This window comes from Panthera onca, chromosome F2 (genome assembly GCF_046562875.1).
Source record: "Panthera onca isolate mPanOnc1 chromosome F2, mPanOnc1 haplotype 2, whole genome shotgun sequence".
NCBI lineage: Eukaryota > Metazoa > Chordata > Mammalia > Carnivora > Felidae > Panthera > Panthera onca.
In genome coordinates, this window is record NC_138356.1 from 66,349,583 (window position 1) to 66,372,349 (window position 22,767).

Sequence of the window (22,767 nt, forward strand, 5' to 3'; positions counted from 1 at the left end):
ATGATGTTCAGTCATGGCATCAGTTGTGAGGTACGTATTATCAAGAAGTATTGCTTCAGAAGTAAAGTAGTAAAGTTTGTGAATGACTGTCTTTTCTTGGTTAGCAGGGACGCAAAAGTGACCCTATATGAATGCCACTCCCGCTCACATCCTGCGAATCTTCCTTAAGTGGGAAGGGATGGTGTGGAATAATGGCCATCACAACAAGAACGAGAGAATGTTGCAAATGGGCATGTCACCCAGCATGTCTGTCATGGCAGGAAAGGGCTGAGAATTGCTGTTTTAGGAAGAAATGGTGGCAGGGAGGAGGTTGGCCTGAAACTGTGTCTCTCGAGATGTTTTCAATTACAGGTGACAGAAAGCCCCATCAGACTGACATAAGTATGTTGGATTCGGGCAGAGCGGCATTCAGTGGGATGTTTTCAGGACTCACTGTCTGCACCTCTCAGCCCAGCGTTCGGCTCCACTCTCAGGTTTGTTCCCCCTCGCGTGGCAAGAAGGCCGCTGGCAGTGGTGCGAACTGTGTGCTCGCATCCAGTCGGCTCGGCAACTCCACCAGAAAGGAGCACGTGTCTCCCAGTGGTTCCGGAAGAAGCCCCAGAGGGAACCCCACTGGTTCTGACTGCTTTGCTCGGGCCATGAGCCCGTTCTGTAATGACTCGCCGTTGCTGGAGGGCGTGGGGTTCTGAGCGGTCAGAACTAAGTCCCACGCCCACTGCCGGAGGGCCCACATGGACCAAGAGTGGCTCCTTTCTCGGCAAAGAATGAACTGCCATGGCCAGAGGAGGCGGGAAAGGCCGCTGGCAGGTGAAGCTCAGAGGCCAGGCCAGGATAGAGGGAGTGTTTGCAGCTGCTGAGGGAGGGCGAGAGGAGAACCTGACCTCGCACAGAGGCATGAGGGCCTGGGAGGCATGGTAAAAGCAGCAGAGTCAGGAAGACCCGGTGTAATAAACTAGGCGGCAGGGGGAGGACAGGGGAAGGAGAATTTGGGTTCCCAGCCTGAATAACGGACAAGATTATGGGACTTTTATTTGGAAAGAGGAGCATTACAGAAAGACCACGTTTGGGAGGGAAGGGATCAGCTTGGTTCTAGAAGGGTTCAATTTGGGGTGTCCGTGAGACTCCCTGCGATGGTCACAGAGGCAGAGAAGACACACTTAGAGGAGACTCTGAGGCCATCCAGCCCGGCCTCTGCCAAATTTCCCCATCAGCTACACCTTCCAGGAGGGGTGACTGAATAGAATCTGTTTTCCAACTGAGCAGGGATGGATCCTCTGGTATTTAAAAAAATTTTTTTTAACATTTATTTATTTTTGAGACAGAGAGACAGAGCATGAACAGGGGAGGGTCAGAGAGAGAGGGAGACACAGAATCTGAAACAGGCTCCAGGCTCTGAGCTGTCAGCACAGAGCCCGACGCGGGGCTTGAACTCACGGACCGCGAGATCATGACCTGAGCCGAAGTCGGCCGCTTAACCGACTGAGCCACCCAGGCGCCCCGGATCCTCTGGTATTTTAATTTATTTATTATTTTCCTTGGTTTTCATGAATCATCTTGGCCTTGTTAAAAAAAAAAAATCCGGTTTCAGTGGACAATGGCCCGTCCAGCCTTTGTCCACACAGGCTGGCCTCACTGTCAGCCAGCAGTCGGAGCAGAAGGTCTGGGGCCCTATAGAGAGGAGCCAGGCTGGGCGGGCTGTTTGGTAGCTGGCTGTCCACCAGGATGCGTGTAGAGCTTTGGGATGGAGGGATTGGAGGAAGGCAGTTTGCCCCACAGAGTCGGGGATGGTGGGGACAGATTTGGCAGTTTGAGAGAAAAGCATCAGCAGAGCAGGGAGGGCAGAGCACTCAGAGGTGAGGGGCGAACGGTACGGGATTGGAAAAGGTGAGCAACAGTCATCCCAAACTTCGAGAGCTTTGATGGTTGCACAGTCTCAATAACACGGATTGCAAGCTCAGCGCTCACACCATGTCGGAGGCCCAGAGCCAAACCTAGAGGCCAGGGTGTTCCCTGGATGCTCTTGGCAACCCTTTGACGTGGGTACCGTTTTCATGCCCGAATTACAGACAGAAAGGCCGAGGCTTCAGAAGCCTGACATAAGTTGTCCAGGCTCACACGGAGACAAGTGACAGGAGCAGTCTCTCCTTCACTGGGGGCCTGAGCACCCCACCTCCACCATAGAAAGCGAGAGTTGGTGCGATAATGTGTAGACCGGGGCAGAATTGAGCGGCTTTGGGAAATTCGGTGTTGCTTTTTACTGTTGTTTTGCTTTGTTTATTTTTTTAGGGAAATGGCAAATGGAGGTGTTCCCGGAGGGAAGGGGATCCAGGGAAAGGAGGGGAGTTGAGAGCACCGATGAGTGCTGGGCTAGAGTCCCTGAGGAGCATCGGGGCCCGCAGGCCAGGTGGAGGGGTTAGCCTGGTAAGGGGGAGACCCACTACCGCCTCTGAGCTGGAGAGAAAGAGACGAGTGTGGAGATGGGGAAGAAGGTGACCTTTGTCTCGTGACCTTGATCTTCTCAACAAGATGGAAGGCAAAATCTTTAAAATAGACAGGCAAAGTTAGGAAGATTAAAAATATTGGCACAGTTGCCATAGAAATTTCTATGGGCACGAACAAAACATGAGAAAGAAAATCTCGGAGCAGCAAGACTCAGATGAGCTGGGTCACCTTCCCTGGGGGTTGGCAGCTGAGAAGGGGGACTTGGGGAATGAGGTCAGGTGACCCGAGGGCAGACTGAGCAGGGTATGTGTGCAGGATGAATGGCACAGCTCACGCTCACTTCATTGCTAATACCAGCTCACTAAAGTCACCTGTTTGGGGAACCAGGCCAGCGGTAAAGGTTCTCATTCAGCCCGATCCTGCCGCTGGAGAATCCCACCCCCCATTTTCTAAATGTGGAAACTGAGGCTGGCCCTTGAAAATGAGTCTGTTGCATTTGGAGCAGTCCAGGCTGCACGTGGGTTTGGGGTGTGTGAGGTGGGCATTCGGGCTGTGGCCCGACAAGGAGGGACTTCTCCATCAGTAAGCGGCAGAGCCGGGATTCAAACCCGGGGAGAGCTAGCTCCAGCCTGGGTCCGTCTCCACCAGCCAGGTGGGCACTAACGGTGAGGACCGATGGGGGGAAAGACAGCCATGAGGCTAAGGTCTCACCTGGCAAAGGAGCTGTGGAATTCGTTGTTTCTGAGTCAATGAGTTAATTCTGGGGTCTGGGCTCACATGGGCCCAGAACGGGTCTTCCGTCCCAGGCATCGCTGGCCTTCTTTGCCTGAGTCCTTACTGCCTTGTCTCAGGTCGCCACTTTTCCTCACGGCTAGCAAGACACCAGCCTCCTCTCGGAGCCCTGTGTTGCCTAAGTGCACGATGGCGCTGATGGGGGTGGGCCACGTGCCCCGGCCACAGACTTCGTTTCATCATTTCATCCCCCTGAAACGTTTTTGGCTGCAGGAGGCCATGCAGGCTTTTTCCTAGCTCAGAAGAGAGCATCTCCGAGTAACAAGTGGAAAAAGACATTACAATTCAATTAAAATCGTACTCCTTCGAACACTCCCAGAGGGAGAAAGCCACTCAGAATTTGTGAGAAATCTAATTTATAGACTCAGTGTCAGGAAATGGAATTGTTCACGATTAACAACTGTGTGTTCCGGGGACCAAGCAGTGGGTGTAGGGCCAGGATTGCCTGGGCTCTACCCGCTTCAGCAAGCCATTTAACCTCTCTGAGCCTCCGTTTCCTCATCTGTGAAAGGGAGATCATAGCCGTGTGCCGGTGTTGTAGGGATAATACAGATTATGCCTCTAAACAGTATCTGCTCACACCCTTAACCAGATCAGCAAACTCCTTTTCTTTAAAAAAAAAAAAAAAAAAAAAAATTGTCTGGCTGAGCAACGGAGCCATAAAAACACGAGAAGTAGCATCATTTTTTTTTTTTTTAATGTTTATTTGTTTTTGAAAGAGAGAGAGACAGAGCATGAGAGCAGGGGAGGGGCAGAGAGGGAGAGAGAGACACAGAATCTGAAGCAGCTCCAGGCTCCGAGCTGTCGGCACAGAGCCCGGCGTGGGGCTCAAACCCACAGACCGTGAGATCATGACCTGAGCTGAAGTCGGTCACGTAACCGACTGAGCCACCCGGGCGCCCCAAGAAACAGCGTCTTAAAGTTCACCTCCCCCAGCCACCAGTTGCGCTGCTCTGGACCTGTGGTGTCTACAGGTGTCCTATACTGCGTTAGCAGGCATCCAGCATGCTGTGTTCCCTTCTCCTCCTACGGTTCTTCCCCCACGTCTGCATTGTCCTCCAAACTGTCATCGCCCTTGGGGACATGCCGTTCCTCTCTAGTCCAGCACAGAATGCAGCAAGAAACCTCTCCAGTCTTCATGGCACAGAACTGGCCTCCCCCTAGCCACTTCTGCAGCAGGAGAAGCCGAGTGACGCGTTCCTGCCGAGGCCACCGAGCCTGGCTGCCCGTCAGTCACCGTGGCTGCTTGTTAAAAGTAAAGACTCCTGGGCCTGCTTTCGGTTGTCGGGTTTTAAAGTCTGCATGGGGGCGCAGGAAGGGTATTTTCTACAAAGCACCCCAGGGGGTACCTGACGGTTTGGGAGCCACATCGTAGGCTTTCCCCCACATTAGATTCCAGTAGGCTAGGGAGAAATCCGTAAAACTCCAGGAATTAACTCAGGGTCTCCTGAGTGACGTTTCAAAAGCGATTCCCATTTAACAGATGAGAAAGATGGAGGCAAATGGAAGCAGACGGGCGAGCTGGGCAGCCAGGAGTGCAGAGCAAAACCCGAGACCCCTGCGTCCAATTCCTTCCTCCACTCCGCCTGCCAGCCGCCACCGCCACAACGCGCCTACCCTTCAGGATTCCTTCTCCCTGGGCAGCGGAGGGGTGGGGGGATGTTGTGACCTGAGAACATAAAGGAACAATCACACGTGTGCGCACACGCACACGAGGTCTACCCTTATGAGCTGAGGTGATATCTGTTAACAGCTCTGTCAGAAGACCTGGCAGAGCTAAAAGCATCTTTTTTGGCTTTGATGTCTTGACAGGATGCTTCCTTTGAAAGCCCAGAGACAGCCCTGTTATTTCCTCTGACAGCCCCAGTGAAAAGCCCCGAAATGAGAAGTGGCATCCTCGCCAAAGCCCGAAGGTTCGATTCCTTAGGAGCGGCCCATGTGCTCCCCGCGTAGGCACGACGCAAAGCCTGCCTGGGAGGTCCGAGGGGCCCGGGCTCCTTGACTTGCTCTGACCTCTGACCCTCCTTGGGCTGGAGACCACCCCCCACCCAGCCACAGGCTCTGACTCTCCCCTCCCCCACGTGCCTTCCTCCGGAATGACAGCCTGGACATTTCTCTCATCTGACAGCCAGGCTATGTGTCAGCCGCCTTGCAAAGCGATTCCAGGGGCTGGTCTTCTGGTTTGACCCGTTTTTGGTTCCCCTGAGGGCCACAGGCCACTTGTAGGGAGAGGTCGGGAAATGCTACCACCCCATCTCTGGAAAGGAGAGGGGGAGAGAGGGTGGCAGTGGGGACTTGCTTCCTTGGGGAGGCTCCATGTGTGGCCCACCTATGCGCTCTCCTCCCCTGGGGCCCGGTTAGAAATGCAGAACCTCACTTCCACCCCAGACTTTCCAAATCCGAATTCTGTATTTTAACAAGGTCCCCATAAAGCTTGCAGCCCAGCTCTGCTGCTCCGGGCTGTGTGACCTCGGCCAAGCTCCTTAACCTCTCTGAGCTTCGGTGTCTGCAGAGGGTTTTTGACAAGTGAGCCACTGAACACCTGGAATGTGCAAGGACTGCGGTGAATGCCAGCTGCCGTTGCTGTTGGGAAGACGATTAAGGGAGAATCAGTTTTACCACATTTAAACCCGAATCATCCAGCTATCCTTGGGGGGGCGAGTGCAAACTGAATGGGAGAAGGTTCAAGATGAAAAGGGAAGGGCCCTCAACATCTGCTTAGAGAACAAATGTAAGGATAGAGGGAGGCGTGTCTCTGGCAGCCCGGGCCCTCACTGTTTAATTTGGGGGTAGTCAAGATTATTGTTCATCTGCTTGGCTTGGGGGTTCTTACCTTCATTGACGTGCCTTCTCGTCCTGCCATCCCTACCCCACCACCCCACGAACTGCTCTCTAAGACCCTGCTGCTTCCATGATTCGCCAGTGGAATGAAATTGCAGCTCCTTAGTGTGACATTCAAGGCCCTCCACAGTCTCTGCCTAACCTGACTTGCCAGCCTCTTCCCAGCTTCCACCCTCTTGCCCTGCCCTTTGACCTCAGTCCTGTCCATTCCTCAGATATTTCCTTGCTCCTGCTCTCTCCTCTGCCTGGGAGCACGTTCCTCTGATTGGAGTCACCCTTCCCTTTCTCTGTCCTCCAGGATCCTACCCCACCCTTGGAACTCTGCTTAACTAGGGGAGGCTGTGTCATGTGCCAGGAGCACGTGTTCAAATCCCAGCCCTACCATGAACTCACCGTGCGACCTTGGGCAAGGCACTTAGCCTCCCTGGCCTGGGTTTTTCTTCCATAAATTGAGGTTCATTACAACAGCCCTGCAGAGTTGTTGTGGGGCCTCATCCACATAGTAAGGAGAATTTCAGTTAATCAAAGTCATGGTCATTTTATTTCTTTAAAAAAAATTTTTTTTTATCTTTATTTCTGAGACAGAGAGAGACAGAGCATGAGTGGAGGAGGGGCAGAGAGAGAGGGAGACCCAGAATCCAAAGCAGGCTCCAGGCTCCGAGCTGTCAGCACAGAGCCCAATGCGGGGCTCGAACTCACGGACTGTGAGATCATGACCTGAGCCGAAGTCGGTCACTCAACCGACTGAGCCACCCAGGCACCCCTTGGTCGTTTTATTTCTAAGACGATTCCCTCCTCTGTGAAGCCATTAGCCATCCTCCTACCCTGTCTTAAGGAATTAAGCACAGCCTGCTCTGTGTTTCATAAACTCTTTCTCCTTCCTGTCTGTGCAACGTCCCGATGCTCCCCTGGCTTCTCGTGGAGGGAGGCCCTGACCTCCCCGCTTAAAGTCGCAGGTCACCGCACTCCCCACCCCAGCCTCATCACTGCTTGACTTTTTCCCCATAGAGCTCATCGCCTCTTGGGCTTCTGCTCATGTCAGCTTGTGAACACGAGTCCCACCAGAGCAGAGATTCCTGTGTGTTTACTCGTGTGTCCTGGGGACCCAGAACCACATCTGCACTCATAGTGCTCGGTATCTGTCGTCTACACGAATAAATCACTTTTGCACCATGGAGGGTATTCGGCGGGCACTCCCCTGCCTGCCTGTTACAGGCTGAAATGGGTCTCCCCTGCCACCTGCCAAATTCACGAGTTACAGTCCTACCCCTGAGAATGTGGGGTATTTCAGAAAGGGTTTTTAAAGAAGTGATTAGGGTTAAAGGAAGCCCTTGGGGTGAGCCCCAGTCCAGTGTGACAGGTGTCCTTCTGAGAAGAGGCGACCAGGCGGTAGACACAAGGAAGGACGTGCTGAGGACAGGGCAAGTAGGTGGCCGTCTGCAAGCCGAGGAGAGAGGCTTCCAGAGAAACCAACCCTGCAGACACCTTGGTCATGGACTCCCAACTGCCAGAACTGTGAGAAAAACACCCCTGTTGGTTAAGCCTCCCCGTCTGGGGTGCTCCAGCCCTGGCTCAGTAATAACGCCGGCTGTGCGCTCCCTGAGGACAAGGGCACGGTTTCCTCCTCTTTGTGGGCCCCGTTTCCACAGCCAAACTCAGCACACAGGGGTCTCATCGAACTGCGTTCCACGCACAGCACAGAGGGGCTGATGGAGAAGTAGAGGCGCCAAGCGGGGAAGGGGGAAGAGAGCCCAGGGGACGCCCGGAAGGGAGTTGTTCGTGATGGTCTGTAGAGACTGGCCGTTTTCATCCCATGTTACTTATTCCAAGATTTTGTCCTTTCTCATTCATCATTGGATTTCTTTGTGGTGAGTGATGGATGTCGTGGTGGAGAAAAGGAAAACCGAGTGTCAGAAACACGCAAAGGAGGCAAGGGTCTGTGTCGGTGCCTTGGCTCCCTTTCCGTGCACCATGTGCTTGTCGCGCTCTGTCCTAGTTGTCCTGTGAGGCCTGGGACGCCTGGAATGTCACAGACGAAGGAGATTTCTTTCCTCTCCTCTCCTTCCGGGCGCCAGGATCTTTAAGCACAAATGTGCTCAGTCCTAACCGGCTCTGGCCACCCGCCCCAAGGCAGGATCGTGTCTCAGGCCCCACTGCTGGGCATCCAGGGGAGAACTCGCTGCCGCCCAGAGGTCGAATGTTCTCAGGCGGGCACAGAATGCGCCCGGGAAGCCGGCCGGGGTGAGACCGGCTGCACAGGGCTGGCAGGTGTGATGCTCACCTCCCCTCCCCCAGCACGGAAGCGATGTGCTGGACTTTTAACGTGCATTTTGACATCTTTATTTTTGCCAGTTCTGGCAGGTGTCCGTCCGAGCCTGAAGACGGCTGGCAGTACTGTAGCCTTCGTGCAGGTGAGGCCCAGGCCTCGTGGGCGCTGGTCCCGATCCCGCTGGCGGCTCACAGACTTTCAAAAAGGCAGACCACGTGCTTCTGCTGTGCAGACACTCACCCCCTTCTGGTGCCGGGGTGATTCTTCCCAGGGCCGTGGTTCTTGTGACTCCATCACGGGGACCCCCCCCCCCCCCACCGAGAGATGAGTTCTTCAAAGGCTCCGTGTTTTCTGTGCCCTGCCCCCACGTCTGTCTTCTCTTCCTTCATCTTTCCTTCTTTTTGATCTGCTGTGGTTTGGACTCCTGGTCGCCAAATGAGTTTTAGAAGATGCTGTTTATTCTGAACCACGGTTTTTGGAACACTGAGAAGTTTTAGGATGTTTTTACCACAGTTTGGTTTACTTCTGGGCCCCATTTGTCAACAGATTTAAGTCATTCTACGTATGGGGAGTTTCTCTAAGAAGAATCTCTTCCCCCTCCCTCCCCTGCACCCATTCCTGCACCGATTTCTTTGTTTTGCAGGCAAAAAGTTTCCTTTTGCTCCCTTGCTTAAAAATTCTATTTCAGGGGTGCCTGCATGGCTCAGTCAGTTAAGCATCTGACTTCGGCTCAGGTCATGATCTTGTGGTTCGTGGGTTCGAGCCCCGCTCCGGGCTCTCTGCTGTCAGCACAGAGCCTGCTGCAGATCCTCTTTCCCCTTATCTCTCTGCCCCTCTGCTGCTCATTCTCTCTCTTTCCCTCTCTCTCAAATAAATAAACATTTAAAAAATTTCTAAAAATTATATTTCAGCTTCCCCAGTCTCTTGGCTAGTGTGTGCAAATGTAGCCACCAGCTGTCACAACAGGGACACCCTCTGTGGCACTTTAGGACCTCCTTCCCCCTCACAGAGCCCCTCTGCTCATGCCCCCAGCGCACACCCACGCATACACTCACGCACGTGCACGCACACACAAGGGTGCCTACACGTGCACACACAGCAGGACATTTTGCCGCGCCTCCTCTCTCCGTATCAGCCACAGGCCCCACGAGGCAGCCATCCTGAGTTAACTTAATTATTCAGCCAACATGCATAGGAAGCTTACTACGGGCCAGGTATGGTTCTAGGCTCTGAGGAAACCACAGTGAAAAGTTTCTGCCTCTATGGAATCTATGTTCTAGAATAGCACTGTCCAGTAGAAGGTCCCTCAGCGATAGAAAAGTTCTGCGCTGCTTCATACAAAAGCCACTAGCCACGTGTGGCTACTGAGCACTTGAAATGCGGCCAGTGTAACTTGAAGATCTGATTTTTTTTTTCATTTTCTTTTATTTTAATTAAGAAAGAGCCGCATTTAAATTCGAAGAGCCACGTTTGCCTAGTGGCTGGCATATTGAAAGTCCTAGAGGAAGAAAAAAGTAGATAAATGCTCTCTCCTCCCTCCTTCAATCACAAAATGTCTAAGTAAATTTTAAATATTGAAAAGTGCTATGAAGAAAGCAAAGCCAAGCAGAGTAAGGAAACAGAGTAATGAGGGAGGCACTGATTTACTTGGGGTGGTGGTCAGGAAAGGTCTCTCTGTGGGAGGATGCCTTTTATTTTTGTTTTAATGTTTATTTCTGAGTGAGAGAGTGAGAGTGAGGGGAGAGGGGCGGGGGGGGGGGGGCGCGGAGAGAATCCCAAGCAGGCCCTACACTGTCAGCACAGAGCCCAATGCAGAGCTTGAACTCACGAACTGTGAGATCACGGCCTGAGCTGAAACCAGGAGTCGGCCACTTAACCAACTGAGCCACCCAGATGCCCTGAGGATGACTTTTAAATGGGGACGTGAGCACTGAGGAGCTCGGGGGTGGGAGGTTAGGGCGGAGGTCCTGAGATGGAAGGGATACCCCTGCTCCAGCAGCCGGAATGTGACGCGCAAGGGGGAGCAGGAAGTATGTGCCAGAACGTGCCGGGGTTGCAGGCTGTTATAAGGGCTTGGAGAAAGGGCTTTGTGCAGAAAGGTGACATGAACTGATTCTTATCTTAAAATATGCTGCTGCTCCAGAGACCCTTGAGAGGCTGCCACAGACTTCCAGGTGGGAGAGGACGGTAGCTTAGACAAGGCAGGGGCGGGGGGATGTGGAAGTGGTGCGAAGGGTCAGATACTAGATTTATTCTGAAGACAGAGTCAACAGCGTTGCTGACGGATTAGTTGGGGTGAGCCCAGGAGAGTTTGGGCCGGAATGACCAATGGTGGAGCCACTGACAGAGATGAGAAGCTCTGGAGGGGGTAACGTTATGGCTGAGGGGGAAACCAAGAGTCTCAGCAGCGGGGACATGGAGGCTGAAGATGTCAGTTTGGGTGTGGTCAGCAAAAAGACACGGTCCCCTCTGCTCTGCTGTGCCCGTGTCCTCTCCTCACCAGTGCCCGGAGGGACACTCACCCACTGCTGATGACGTTGTCCAGCGTGGGAATGCCAGGGCTCCTCGTTAGAATAACTGGGTTCTGAATTCACAGGGGGGAAATGCCCCTCCCCAAGTCCTGCTCAGCTTTGTCACCTGAGCCCCTAAGCAGATGTGTGTGGGCACAGTCCCGCAGGGTTGCTCGTAAAAATAAGCCTCCACTTCCACCCTTGAGCACTCTCTTCAGTGGAACTCAACCCCAAGGCAACGGGAGGGACAGGAGGTAACAGCCATCTTTTCCCTTTCCCTTCTCCCCAGGTGTCAGCTCTACTCCTTTCAAAACACATCTCCCTTCTCCTTTAAGCACAAAATGAAAGATGCCCTCTACACCAGCCCGTGCATTTACACACTGGACGCTGCCACTTCCCCGACTTTGCTACTCCTGATAAGCAAATTGTTCCTGTACTCCCAAATTAATATTTGTTTAATGCAATTCCAATCGAAATTCTAACAGGATTTTATTTTGCAGATGATTCTGCTTTATGGGAATTGATTTATATGAAGAAATGACCAAACTAACCCAGAAATGTTTTGCCAAAGAAGAGTGACAAGGAGGAGCTCACTCTACCAGACATTAAAACATACTCTAATCTACAAAAAAAAAAAAAATTAAGTCATGTATGTCAATAGCTAGATAAGAGGCACAGAATAAATGACCCAGAAACGCCCTAGTATATGTAAAAATGTAATGTATGACAGAGATGATTTCACAAATTAGTGAGAACACAATACATGCTATGAGATAATTGGTAACTCTCAAAAAAAAATGGTTAGAATTGTATCTTACAGCTTAACCCAAGATCAGTTGAATTCCAAATGCGTTAAATGTAACAAATAAAGCTAAAACACTCTGAGAAAACATAGAATGATATGTCTCAGCTATCAAGGCAGGGAATCACTTTTTTTTTTTAATGTACAAGTGATTTTTATTTATTTTCTGTTGAAGTATAATTGACATATAAGATCCTGTTAGTTTCAGGTGTGCATCAGAGTGATTCCGTGTTTTTATACATCATGAAATGATCCCCACAATCAGATAGTTACCATCTGTCACCATACAAAGTTAATACAATATTATTGAGTATATTCCCTATGCTGTACATTACATCCCAGGCCCTTTTTTATTTATTTATTTTTTTTTACAACTGGAAGTTTGTACCTCTTAATCACCCTTCGCCTACTTCATCTGCCCCTCAAACCCTCCCCTCTCTGGCAACCAGCAGTTTGTTTCTTGTAACTGGGAACCACTTTCTATATATAAAATCACAGCGAAAGGAGCCACAAAAGAAAAAGGTTGGTAAATTTGCTGCCTAAAACGTAAAACTTTTGCATGTAAAAACACGAAAAATGCCATATACGAACGAACACGAATGAACATAAAAGGTAAATGCTCAACTAGAATCATTTTGCAACGAATACAATAAAGTACTGATACTCTTAATATAGAGGCTTGTAAATCAATAGTAAAACCACTGAGCATCACAAGAGAAAAACACCATGAATAAACAATTCAAAAGGAAAGAACACACAGGGCAAGTAAATCTATGAAAGCAGTTCAACCTGATTAGCAATGAAGGAAAGCACAAAAGTATATTAAGATCATCTAACCCTGGGGCACCTGGATGGCTTAGTCAGTTAAGCATCTGACTTCGGCTCAGGTCATGATCTCACGGTTCATGGGTTCGGGCCTCCCACCGGGCTCTGTGCTGACAGCTCAGAGCCTGGAGCCTGCTTCGGATTCTGTCTCTATCTCTCCCTGCCCCTCCCCGGCTTACAGTCCTTCTCTCAATCAGTCTCAAAAATAAATAAACGTTAAAAAATTTATTTAAAAAAAGATGGTTTAACCCTATCTAATCAGCAAGGCGTTTTCATGGTAATATTCCATGTAGGTCGAGTGGTAAGTTGGGCATTCCCGTTCATTGCCAGGGGAAGGGCCAGCTGATGGAAAAGTTGGCCAAATGAGTGAAGAGAACTAAAAATGCACATATCCTTTAACCCAGTGCTTCTGTGTCTAAGCATTCATCCTAAGGACTTACCGGAAATAAGGACTCACGGTGTTGCCTGCAATTTTGTGGAGAAGAGCCAAAAATTGAAGAAAAAAAAAAATGTCCAACAAAAGCTGAATGACTAAATGTATCACATGTGTATATCCCCCCAAGGTGGTATCATGCAGCCATTTTTAAGTCCTTATTTTGCTCATTATTTATAGAAAGGGAACATTTCAAGTGAAATAAAGGAACTACAGTATTCAGGGTGATTTTTTTCTCCTTTATACTTGAAAGCATTTTCTGGATTTTCTATACTGGTGACTTTACTTCTGTGATAAGAAACAAGAGTTGATATCCATTTTCTAATACCCATATAAACACCATTTGGTGGCCCCAGGTAAGCATCTTGCTTCTGATGTACCATCAATTAAGGCAGCTTGAGAGCCCAGCGACATCTCGACATCTCATCTCCGCCACCCCACCCACCACTTCAGAGCTTAGAGCCTTCATTGCATTTCTGTATCTGTTTGCCTCTAAACATGAACGAATGACCTGCACCCTCCTTTGCTTGCGTTGGGCCGGTTCCCACTGCCCTTCCCAAAGAAAGGAAGAAAAGAATGTGATCTTTTATTTTCATGTGCACCCTCTCTCACTGTCTGTGCGTACCTAGGTGTCTGCTTTATTGTGGGTGCCAGTTGGGGTGGGTTAGAAAGAAATGCTAGTTTCTTCTGCCTTGTGGAAAAACACTGACCCTATCTTTGTTCTTGTCCCACAGATATGATGCTGCCTCTTGTGTTTAGCCATTGGAGCAGTTACAGTTTTTTGTGCTGAGATCATTCTGAACACTCAAACACTAGACTTCAGCATTCAAGGGAAGCCAAAGCCATTGGAGGGGGAATAAAGCCCAAAGCCTTTTATCTGATTTGCTCCAAAAATTTCACTGCCCCTTCCCTACCCGCCCCCCTCCCCAAATTTAAGCTGTTGCACACAGACAGACGGCATGGCGAGCAAGCGAAAATCCACAACCCCGTGCATGGTTCGGACATCACAAGTAGTAGAACAAGATGTGCCCGAGGAAGGAGACAGGGCCAAAGAGAAAGGAATCAGCACACCACAGCCTGAAACAACAAAGGACAGTTGGACAGTAGAACCCGAGAACTCTTCCAAAGAAAATGAAGTGATAGAGGTGAAATCTACAGGGGAAAACCAATCCAAAAAACTCCAAGGTGGTTATGAATGCAAATACTGCCCCTACTCCACGCAAAACCTGAACGAGTTCACGGAGCACGTTGACACGCAGCACCCCAACGTGATTCTCAACCCCTTATACGTGTGTGCCGAATGTAACTTCACAACCAAAAAGTACGACTCCCTGTCTGACCACAACTCCAAGTTCCATCCCGGGGAGACCAACTTCAAGCTGAAGTTAATCAAGCGCAATAATCAAACTGTCTTAGAGCAGTCCATCGAAGCCACCAACCACGTCGTGTCCATCACCACCAGCGGCCCCGGAAGCGGCGACGGTGATCCCGGAATCTCAGTGAGTAAAACCCCCATCATGAAGCCAGGGAAACCAAAAGCCGATGCCAAGAAGGTGCCCAAGAAGCCGGAGGAGGCCACGCCCGAGAACCACGTGGAGGGGACTGCCCGCCTGGTGACAGACGCGGCTGAGATCCTCTCGAGACTCGGAGGCGTGGAGCTCCTCCAGGACACATTAGGGCACGTTACGCCTTCTGTCCAGCTCCCACCAAATATCAACCTTGTCCCGAAGGTCCCCGTCCCGCTGAATACTACCAAATACAACTCTGCCCTGGACACGAATGCCACCATGATCAACTCCTTCAACAAGTTCCCTTACCCAACCCAGGCCGAGTTGTCCTGGCTGACGGCTGCTTCCAAACACCCAGAAGAGCACATCAGAATCTGGTTTGCCACACAGCGCTTAAAGCATGGCATCAGCTGGTCCCCGGAGGAGGTGGAGGAGGCCCGGAAAAAGATGTTTAATGGCACCATCCAGTCAGTACCCCCCACGATCACCGTGCTGCCGGCCCAGCTGGCGCCCACAAAGATGTCACAGCCCATCCTCCAGACAGCTCTGCCGTGCCAGATTCTTGGCCAGACCAGCCTGGTGCTGACTCAGGTGACCAGCGGATCAACAACGGTCTCCTGCTCCCCCATCACGCTTGCCGTGGCCGGAGTGACCAACCATGGCCAAAAAAGGCCTTTAGTGACTCCCCAGGCCGCCCCCGAGCCCAAGCGTCCACACATCGCTCAGGTGCCAGAGCCCCCGCCCAAGGTGGCCAACCCTGTGCTGACGCCAGCCAGTGACCGCAAGAAGACAAAGGAGCAGATTGCGCATCTCAAGGCAAGCTTTCTCCAGAGCCAGTTTCCTGACGATGCTGAGGTCTATCGGCTCATCGAGGTGACCGGCCTTGCCAGGAGTGAGATCAAGAAGTGGTTCAGCGATCACCGGTATCGGTGTCAAAGAGGCATCGTCCACATCACCAGCGAATCCCTTGCCAAAGACCAGTTGGCCATCGCAGCCTCCCGACACGGCCGCGCGTACCACGCGTACCCGGACTTTGCCCCGCAGAAATTCAAAGAAAAAACACAGGGTCAGATTAAAACCCTGGAGGACAGCTTTTTGAAAAGCTCTTTCCCGACCCAAGCAGAACTGGACAGACTAAGGGTGGAAACCAAGCTGAGCAGGAGAGAGATCGAATCCTGGTTCTCAGAGAGACGGAAGCTTCGGGACAGCATGGAACAAGCGGTCTTGGATTCCATGGGGACTGGCAAAAAAGGCCAAGATGTGGTGGCCCCCAATGGTGCTCTGTCTCGACTTGACCAGCTCTCCGGTGCCCAGTTAGCCAGTTCTCTGCCCAGCCCTTCACCAGCAATTACGAAAAATCAAGAACAGGTACATCTCCTGCGGAGCACGTTTGCAAGAACCCAGTGGCCTACTCCCCAGGAGTATGACCAGTTAGCAGCCAAGACGGGCCTGGTCCGAACTGAAATTGTGCGCTGGTTCAAAGAGAACAGGTGCTTACTAAAAACCGGAACCTTAAAGTGGATGGAGCAGTACCAGCACCAGCAGATAGCGGGAGATCACGGTTACGACGCCCCACCAAGGAAAGCAGTGAAAGCCGTCATCACTGAGAGCCCAAAGAATGGAAGTGACGTGGGTCAGCAACATTACAAGGACCCCAAAAAGCTCTGTGAAGAGGACTTGGAGAAGCTGGTACCCAGGGTGAAAGTGAGCAACAAGCAAGCCAAGGATGGTGTGCTGGCCAAGCCTTCTGAAGCCACCTCGGACAGGTCGGAGGGCAGCAGCCGGGACGGCCAGGGCAGCGACGAGAATGAGGAGTCGGGCGTTGTGGATTGGGTGGAGGTCACGGTTGGAGAGGAGGACGCCGTCTCAGACAGGTCGGATAGCTGGAGTCAGACGGCAGCCGAAGGCACCGCAGAACAGGCCGGCTCGGACTCCGACAGCATCCCTGCCGAGGCTGGCCAGGCCTAACAGGTAACCCCCTCCCTGCTCCCCGCAGGAAAGTAGGCGAGGATGCTGGCTTGCTTTCTCCGTATTGCCAGAGTCCATATAGGTTGTAGGGTACGGAGATGTTGACACAGATGATGAGTTCCTTTTAAAAGTTCTTGTTTGAAAAAGGAAGGAAACCAGGGATGCTGGCAGGCCAGGTCAGAGGACCTGGAGGGGGTCCCGCAGGACCAGTCAGAACGGTCCTTGGCTTCATGCAGGATGGAAAGCAGGTGTGAGCCAGCAGGAGGTGAGAGCAGAGTTTACTGAAGGGAGAGAGAGAGAGATTGAGAGCAGATACGGACGGAGCGTCTGGGAGACTTAAGAAGGAAAGGAGCAGGAGTCTCATCTTTGCTTGGGGTCTGGAGATTTTATTGACCATTGCGGTCTGGAGCACATGTCCTCTCAGGCATCCAGGAACTCAGGGTCCAGGTGTCCATCATAAGTCACTCGTTCCCTGGAGTCAGGGAATTTTGACGACGAGATGTCTAGAGTCAGTGGTCTGCAATAGGCAGGCGTGTGCCACATGATGGCCTCGCCTGGTCCTTCCTGAGATGTTATCTACTGTGCTAGAAGGCCCCAGAGAAATCATGAACTCCTGGTCCCTTGTAAGGAGGACATACGTTAAGGCATGTGCGGGGCGGGGGATGCAAGTCCTAGCGAGAGAGAATAGAAGCAGGAAAGGGAGCAAAAAGCAGATTCTTATGGAGCCCTTCGGTTTCCTGGTCTCACTAGCGGCTGGTGGATTTTGTGTCCTCGCTTGCAAGGCCCTGCCCGTGAGTGACAGCGCTGTGGCATATCTTGGACGCACCCTCTGGGGCCTCTCCGTTCCTCAGTCTACAAGCAGTTATAGGGACACAGCCTCTGCCTGCTTTCTGTTTGCTGCTGTAAGAAACGGACCTGAAAAGGATGTGTCTTTTCCTTTTTCTTTCTGTGTTGTTTTGTTTTGTTTTGTTTTCATTTTCTTTCCTTTCTTGGATTTTTAAGGGTAGTTAGCCAAGTTTACTGGCCAGAGATTTGGGGTTGTTTCTTTCAACCTGACAGGTTTTGCTCTTTGCCTAGTCATGGCTGAAGGAAGGCGAGTTTCTCACTATATAACACAGCTCATAATTGTGCTGAGTGGGTCCCCAGAACCCCTTCAAATCTGGAAGAGACTGGTGTAAATTAGGCCTGTGGAGCCACAAAAGCCTGGGAAGGGAGGTTGCCATGGTTACTAATGGCCGTGTCATCCACATGATGGGACATGCACCCAGGCCCTGGTGTTTGTGCTTTCACGAGAGGTCTGTGCAAATCAAGGCCTCAAAACACAGCAGCTTGCTTGGTGGTAGGTTTAGAATAGAGGGGGCAGCGGGGAGAGGGGTGCAGGAGGCAGAGAGCCGACCTTGGCCAAAGCCGACACATTCCACGGGCAGCTTGGAACCAGGAGGGAGAGGTGTGATTTACACTCTGCCCAGATTGGCTTCTCCAGAGGTCACTTAAAAGGCAACAGAAGCCCCCCCCCCCCCACATCATGTCATCTTTAAAAATAATGAAACAAAGGTAAGAACCTCCAGAATGATTGATAAGGTCCCGAAGGGAGCCCTGGAAATTACCATGCTTCTTTATTAACGACTTCGGGCAACTTTGGCTGGTCATGCCCCTCATCAATTCATTTATTTCATAGTAAGAAATAGCAGTAAAGAAATAAATGAAAAAATAAAGTCTTCTTAGAAACCGTATTTTAGCTGGTTCCATCAGTTAGTGAAAGAGCAGTTGAAGGAACAGCCAATCAAAGATGCCATCAAGGCTTCTTCCCGCCGCCCCCCCCCCCCACCGACTTTTCAAGAGGGAATCGTAATGGGGTACAGGTGAGGAGGCAGTCCAGAGGGGAGGGGCTAGTGGCAGGAGGGGGCTAAAGTCCAATAGTACCAACTGCCCCCCACCATCTGGCTACCTTGGTTCCTCCCTCTGGCTATTCTCGTACCTTCCTTTGAGACCTAGCTTGCCCTGTCTTCTATCATTGACCTTTTCCAGTGCATGACATAAATTTACACGATTGCTTTTTCCTCCTGCCACGGAGTAGACAATAGGGTTCAGTTCAATCCAGCAAATACATTCTGCACACCTACCATGTGCCAGTCTCTGTGCTAAGTGACAGAGATAACGGGATGAAGAAAGCAGATAAGAGTCCTTTCACGTGGTGCTCAGTCAGGCCAAGGAGAGAGGAAATTGCTCTTTCCTTTACTAGCCGGGGTGATCCATGGTGTGATAGGGACACGCCCAGCTGTGCACTGGAGCAGACAGGAGGGGCATCCAGAGGTCAGGGCAGGCTTCCCGGAGGAAGGGATATCTGTCTCAGAGACTAGCTGAAGGGAAGGAACTGGCCGGTGCACTGACAAGGAAGAGTGGCTCATGTGGAAAGGGACGGACAAGGAAAGTTCCAGAGATGAGAAAAGGAATGGTACAGTTGAGGAACCAAGAGAGTTCGGGCACAGCCAGAAAGCCGAGTTCGGGGTTCAGGAGTCGATGAGAAAAGGCAACTCAAAGAAATGACTGTGGTTTTCCACAGCAAGCAAAAGCTATTCTGAACCAGCTGTGTTGGCCGAGTTTGAGTAGAATTGTGAGTGTCCCGTGTCCCAGAGTGAGCTGGGATGGCACTTCCAGGTCCCCATGGCTGAGTGGGGTTTGTCTAGGGGTAGCAGCTCCCCAGGGGCCCTGAGGCCACCTGTCCCCATCCCTTCTCCCCCAAGCTGTACCAGCACCGACAGGGGAACATGCCCAGCTCTTCTGCCTACCATCGGGCCTGTGCCCCACGAGAGGCCCAAGAGAAACATAAAGGGGGAAGCAATGCTAAAACGATAAGGAGCAGCTTTGGAGGGAAGGGAGGAAGGATGGAAGGGTGGGTGCAGGGCCTCCTGAGCACCAGAGGCTGAGCTAAGTGCTCTGGCCCCAGATGGTCTTCCTCGGTGCTCCTAGTGACTCCGAGAGGTAAGCTACTGTATATTTTCATAGGCCCAGAAACTGAGGCTCAGAAACCAAGGAGCGTACCCTCCTTCTCCCAACCAGCACCTTGGCTCCCCTCCACAGCCCCGCCTCCTACTGCTGTCTCTGCCTCTCTGTTTCTGACAGAAACTCCCTGTCTCTGGATGACCCCCAGGGTGGGGTTGGGAGGTGGGTGTTTAGATTTGACAGTTGATATTAGATAATTCAGAGATGAAGGAACTGGCTGTTTTCTACCTCCCACCCACAAACACACACAAACCCAGAAATACCGTGGAACCCCCTTTTATGTTTATTTATGGCGAATGCCCTCAAGTGTGAGCTGAAAAATGTTCCCAAACAAGATGCTATGGTCTACTTCACACCGGGTAGCACCCAGTGTCCCTACTGGCTTCCTGATGTTTCCGAGGTGCTACCGCATTGAGAAAAGGGCTGCGGGTCTGGCCCGGTGGTGGCATCCCGGACAGAGGCACCCGCTTAAGGGGACCTTTCAACTTAGAGGGAAGAAATCCCTCCAAATTACTTCACAGCTTTTATGAACCGAACACATGGGTCTCTTGAAATTCATAAATATTCAGTGATGCCTTTATTTAAACACATATTTATTTAGGAAACTGCAGTTGGGTTCAGTTGTTACACATACGATAATCCTGAAAATAATGCACAGTTGCAGCTTCGTAAAAGGTGTTATGGGATGTACGTATGAGAAAGAGAAAGAGAGAGAGAATGAACTTGGGTGAGCAGCTGAGAGCAAACTCCAGGGTGGGGTTTCCTCCTCTGCTGTGGTTCAGCATCCCCTCTGCCGAAGCTTCACAAGCTCACGACAGCGTTGACTCTGGCCAGGTTCACTCAGCCTTGAGGGCCGACAGAAAGGGACTCCTTACCTTTGAATTGTGTTGTGATGATTCATCCTCCGCGGCCAAACAGTTATGGAGCTATCCATTGAGAGACCTGTCGTGGTAAGAGGCTGAACAGTAAATTCCTCCTTTCCTAAAAATGAGTCAGAATGCTTGAGCCAAACATTGCCAGACATATGCCTCAATGTTTGGCCAGATGGAATATCCCAGTACTCCTACTACTAAGAATTTCTATATACCGGTATATGCCATGTACTTGGCATTCTTCTTAGCACATCCATTAAACCATTTAAACCTCACTTCATCCCCGTGACATAGGTATGGCCTTCTTCCTGTTGTGCAAAGGGCAAAACCGAGGCTCGGAGAGACGCGTGGGTTCCTCAGCTAGCAGCTGGTGGCACCCGGAGGCCACCTCTCATCTGTGAGGCACCAGTGCCTGACCCAACCACGGTTGGTACCACTGCCACGGGTCAGGGCAGACCGGCAGGACTTGACTCTTTCTTAATACTATAGTCAAACACGAATACACAGTGACTCGTGCACTAACTTGGCTACCTCCCAATTCCTGACAGTTTCCAACTCATGATTAGGGATGGCTTTGGACAAGAGATACATTTCGTGAAAAATATTTTCCAGGGTTCAGCTTGCTTAAAAAATTCAAGGCTACCAACTGGTGCATCCTGGCTACACTTTAGGATCCAGGATATGCGTGCCCCACAGTCTGTTCAGATTAGCTGTCTAAATACAGATATTTGAATGAGTGGATGGATGGATGGATGCATGCATGGATGAAACTGTAATTATCTGTTTCTCTGTCTCTCCCCACCAGACCCTTGAATGTAGGGACCATATCCTATTAATCTCTGAGTCCCTAGTGCCTAATTTGGAGGGGCTGCTTAATAGCAATGTATTGAACCAACCTGAGAATTAACAAACATAGTTGACTTTCAGTTGTCTGGAATCTGGTATTTCAGTCCTTTGCTCCTCGTCCTCCTCCTCCTCCCCCTCCCCTACCACCCCCTCCCCACTCCCTCTTCCTTTCACTTCCCGTCCTCCTTCCCTTTTCCCTCCTCCTCATTTTCCATCACTCATTAGCCTTATTAGCTGACAGCTGACAGAGGAGAGAAGTTGGGGACAGTTTGCTTTCCATGCATGTGAGCAGCTCCAGGAAAAGGTCTGCTGGAGAATCTCACTGGTTATTTACTGGGTGATGCTTCTCAGGGACTGCCCATTAGCCTCGCAGCCCTGGCACCTAATGGAGAGTTAACTGTTACCACTTCCATTTACCTAATTCTGGAGCTTCTCAGGCTAGGAATTCTCACTGTGCTTTGGGCAGCTTGTAGCAATTTAGGAATCATGAAGTCTAAGTTCCCTCATTTGTCAGAGGAAGGATGTGGGCCCCAAGGAGAGGAAGTAACTGGTCCAGAGACATCCATAATAAGTGATTCGACCCATTTATGCATCAGGTTATTTGTGGGATGCCTCTGGCGTGCCACACTCCAGGTGTGTTCAAACTCTGAACATCTGTGGTACCCAGCATGTTCCTGCCCTCATGGAGCCCACAGTCTAGTGAGGGATGAAATTTTAACCAAACAAAAAAGAGAGATTGCCATGCTAACGGGTTTTTTGAAGGAAAGGTACACAGTCTGTGGGAATATACGATAGGGGAATTTGACTTGATTTGAGTGGTTGGGGGAGGCTTCTCTGAAGAGATAATAAATGAGTTAAAATCCAAAAAGTCAAGTATGAGTTGGCTGAGCAAAGAGGGGGAAGTAGCCTTCCATGCTGAAGATACAGCATACTCAAAGGTCCTGAGGCCAGGGGGAACTTCACATCGGGGGACCTAAAAGGTGGCCATTGTGGCTGTGATTTGCCTAGTTCACACTTCACAGAAGTTCATGGGTTAAAAACCAGAGTGGTATGTGACCTACAAATAATCCAAATTTCCCTTGAAACTCCTCTACCTCACCAGTAAAGAAGACTGTATATGATTCAGTGTGTATGATCCTGTAGAGAAAGTTTAGATGCTCTGAGATACTCAAGGAAGGAGTAAAAGGAAGTCATGTTGCAGATATCTGGGCATTCAGACCTTCCTGCCATAGTGGTAAATGGAGGATGGATGCTGGAAAATTCTAGAGCATCCACATGGCCATATGTTTTACTTTATTCTCTATTATTAGTAGGTCTCTATAACTTTAATACTTAACGATATTAGTCAACTAAGGCTGCCAGAACACTACAGATTGAGTGGCTTAAACAACATTTATGTCCTTGCAGTTCTGGAGACTGAAAGTTCAAGATCAAGTTTCCAAGCAGAGTTGGTTACTGGTGTGGCCTCTTTTCTTGACTTGCACGCAGCCACTTCTCTCTGTGTCCTGTCCTTTCCTAGTCTTTCCTCTGTGCCTGTGCCCTCCTAATGTCTCTTCCTCTTCTTATAAGGACACTAGCCCCACCTCATGACCCTCATTTAGCCATAATTACCTCTTTAAAGGCCCATCTCCAAATACAGTCAGATTGGGGTTAAGG

The 22,767-nt window shown here is 50.7% G+C and overlaps 1 protein-coding gene across 4 annotated transcripts in view; it reads left to right on the forward strand.

The window, feature by feature from the left end:
- ZHX2 (zinc fingers and homeoboxes 2) overlaps positions 1–22,767 on the forward strand; it is a 162,884-nt gene that overhangs the window by 133,167 nt on the left and 6,950 nt on the right. For 3 of the 4 annotated variants that reach the window (XM_060611238.3, XM_060611237.3, XM_078441587.2), the window contains one exon: positions 13,649–16,393. In XM_060611238.3, coding sequence (XP_060467221.3) covers positions 13,874–16,390 — 2,517 coding nt within the window. In that variant the 5' untranslated portion in view covers positions 13,649–13,873 and the 3' untranslated portion in view covers positions 16,391–16,393. Of the gene's footprint in view, positions 1–5,046; positions 5,148–13,648; positions 16,394–22,767 lie in introns of all 4 variants that reach the window. The other variant, XM_060611239.3, reaches the window with a different exon arrangement.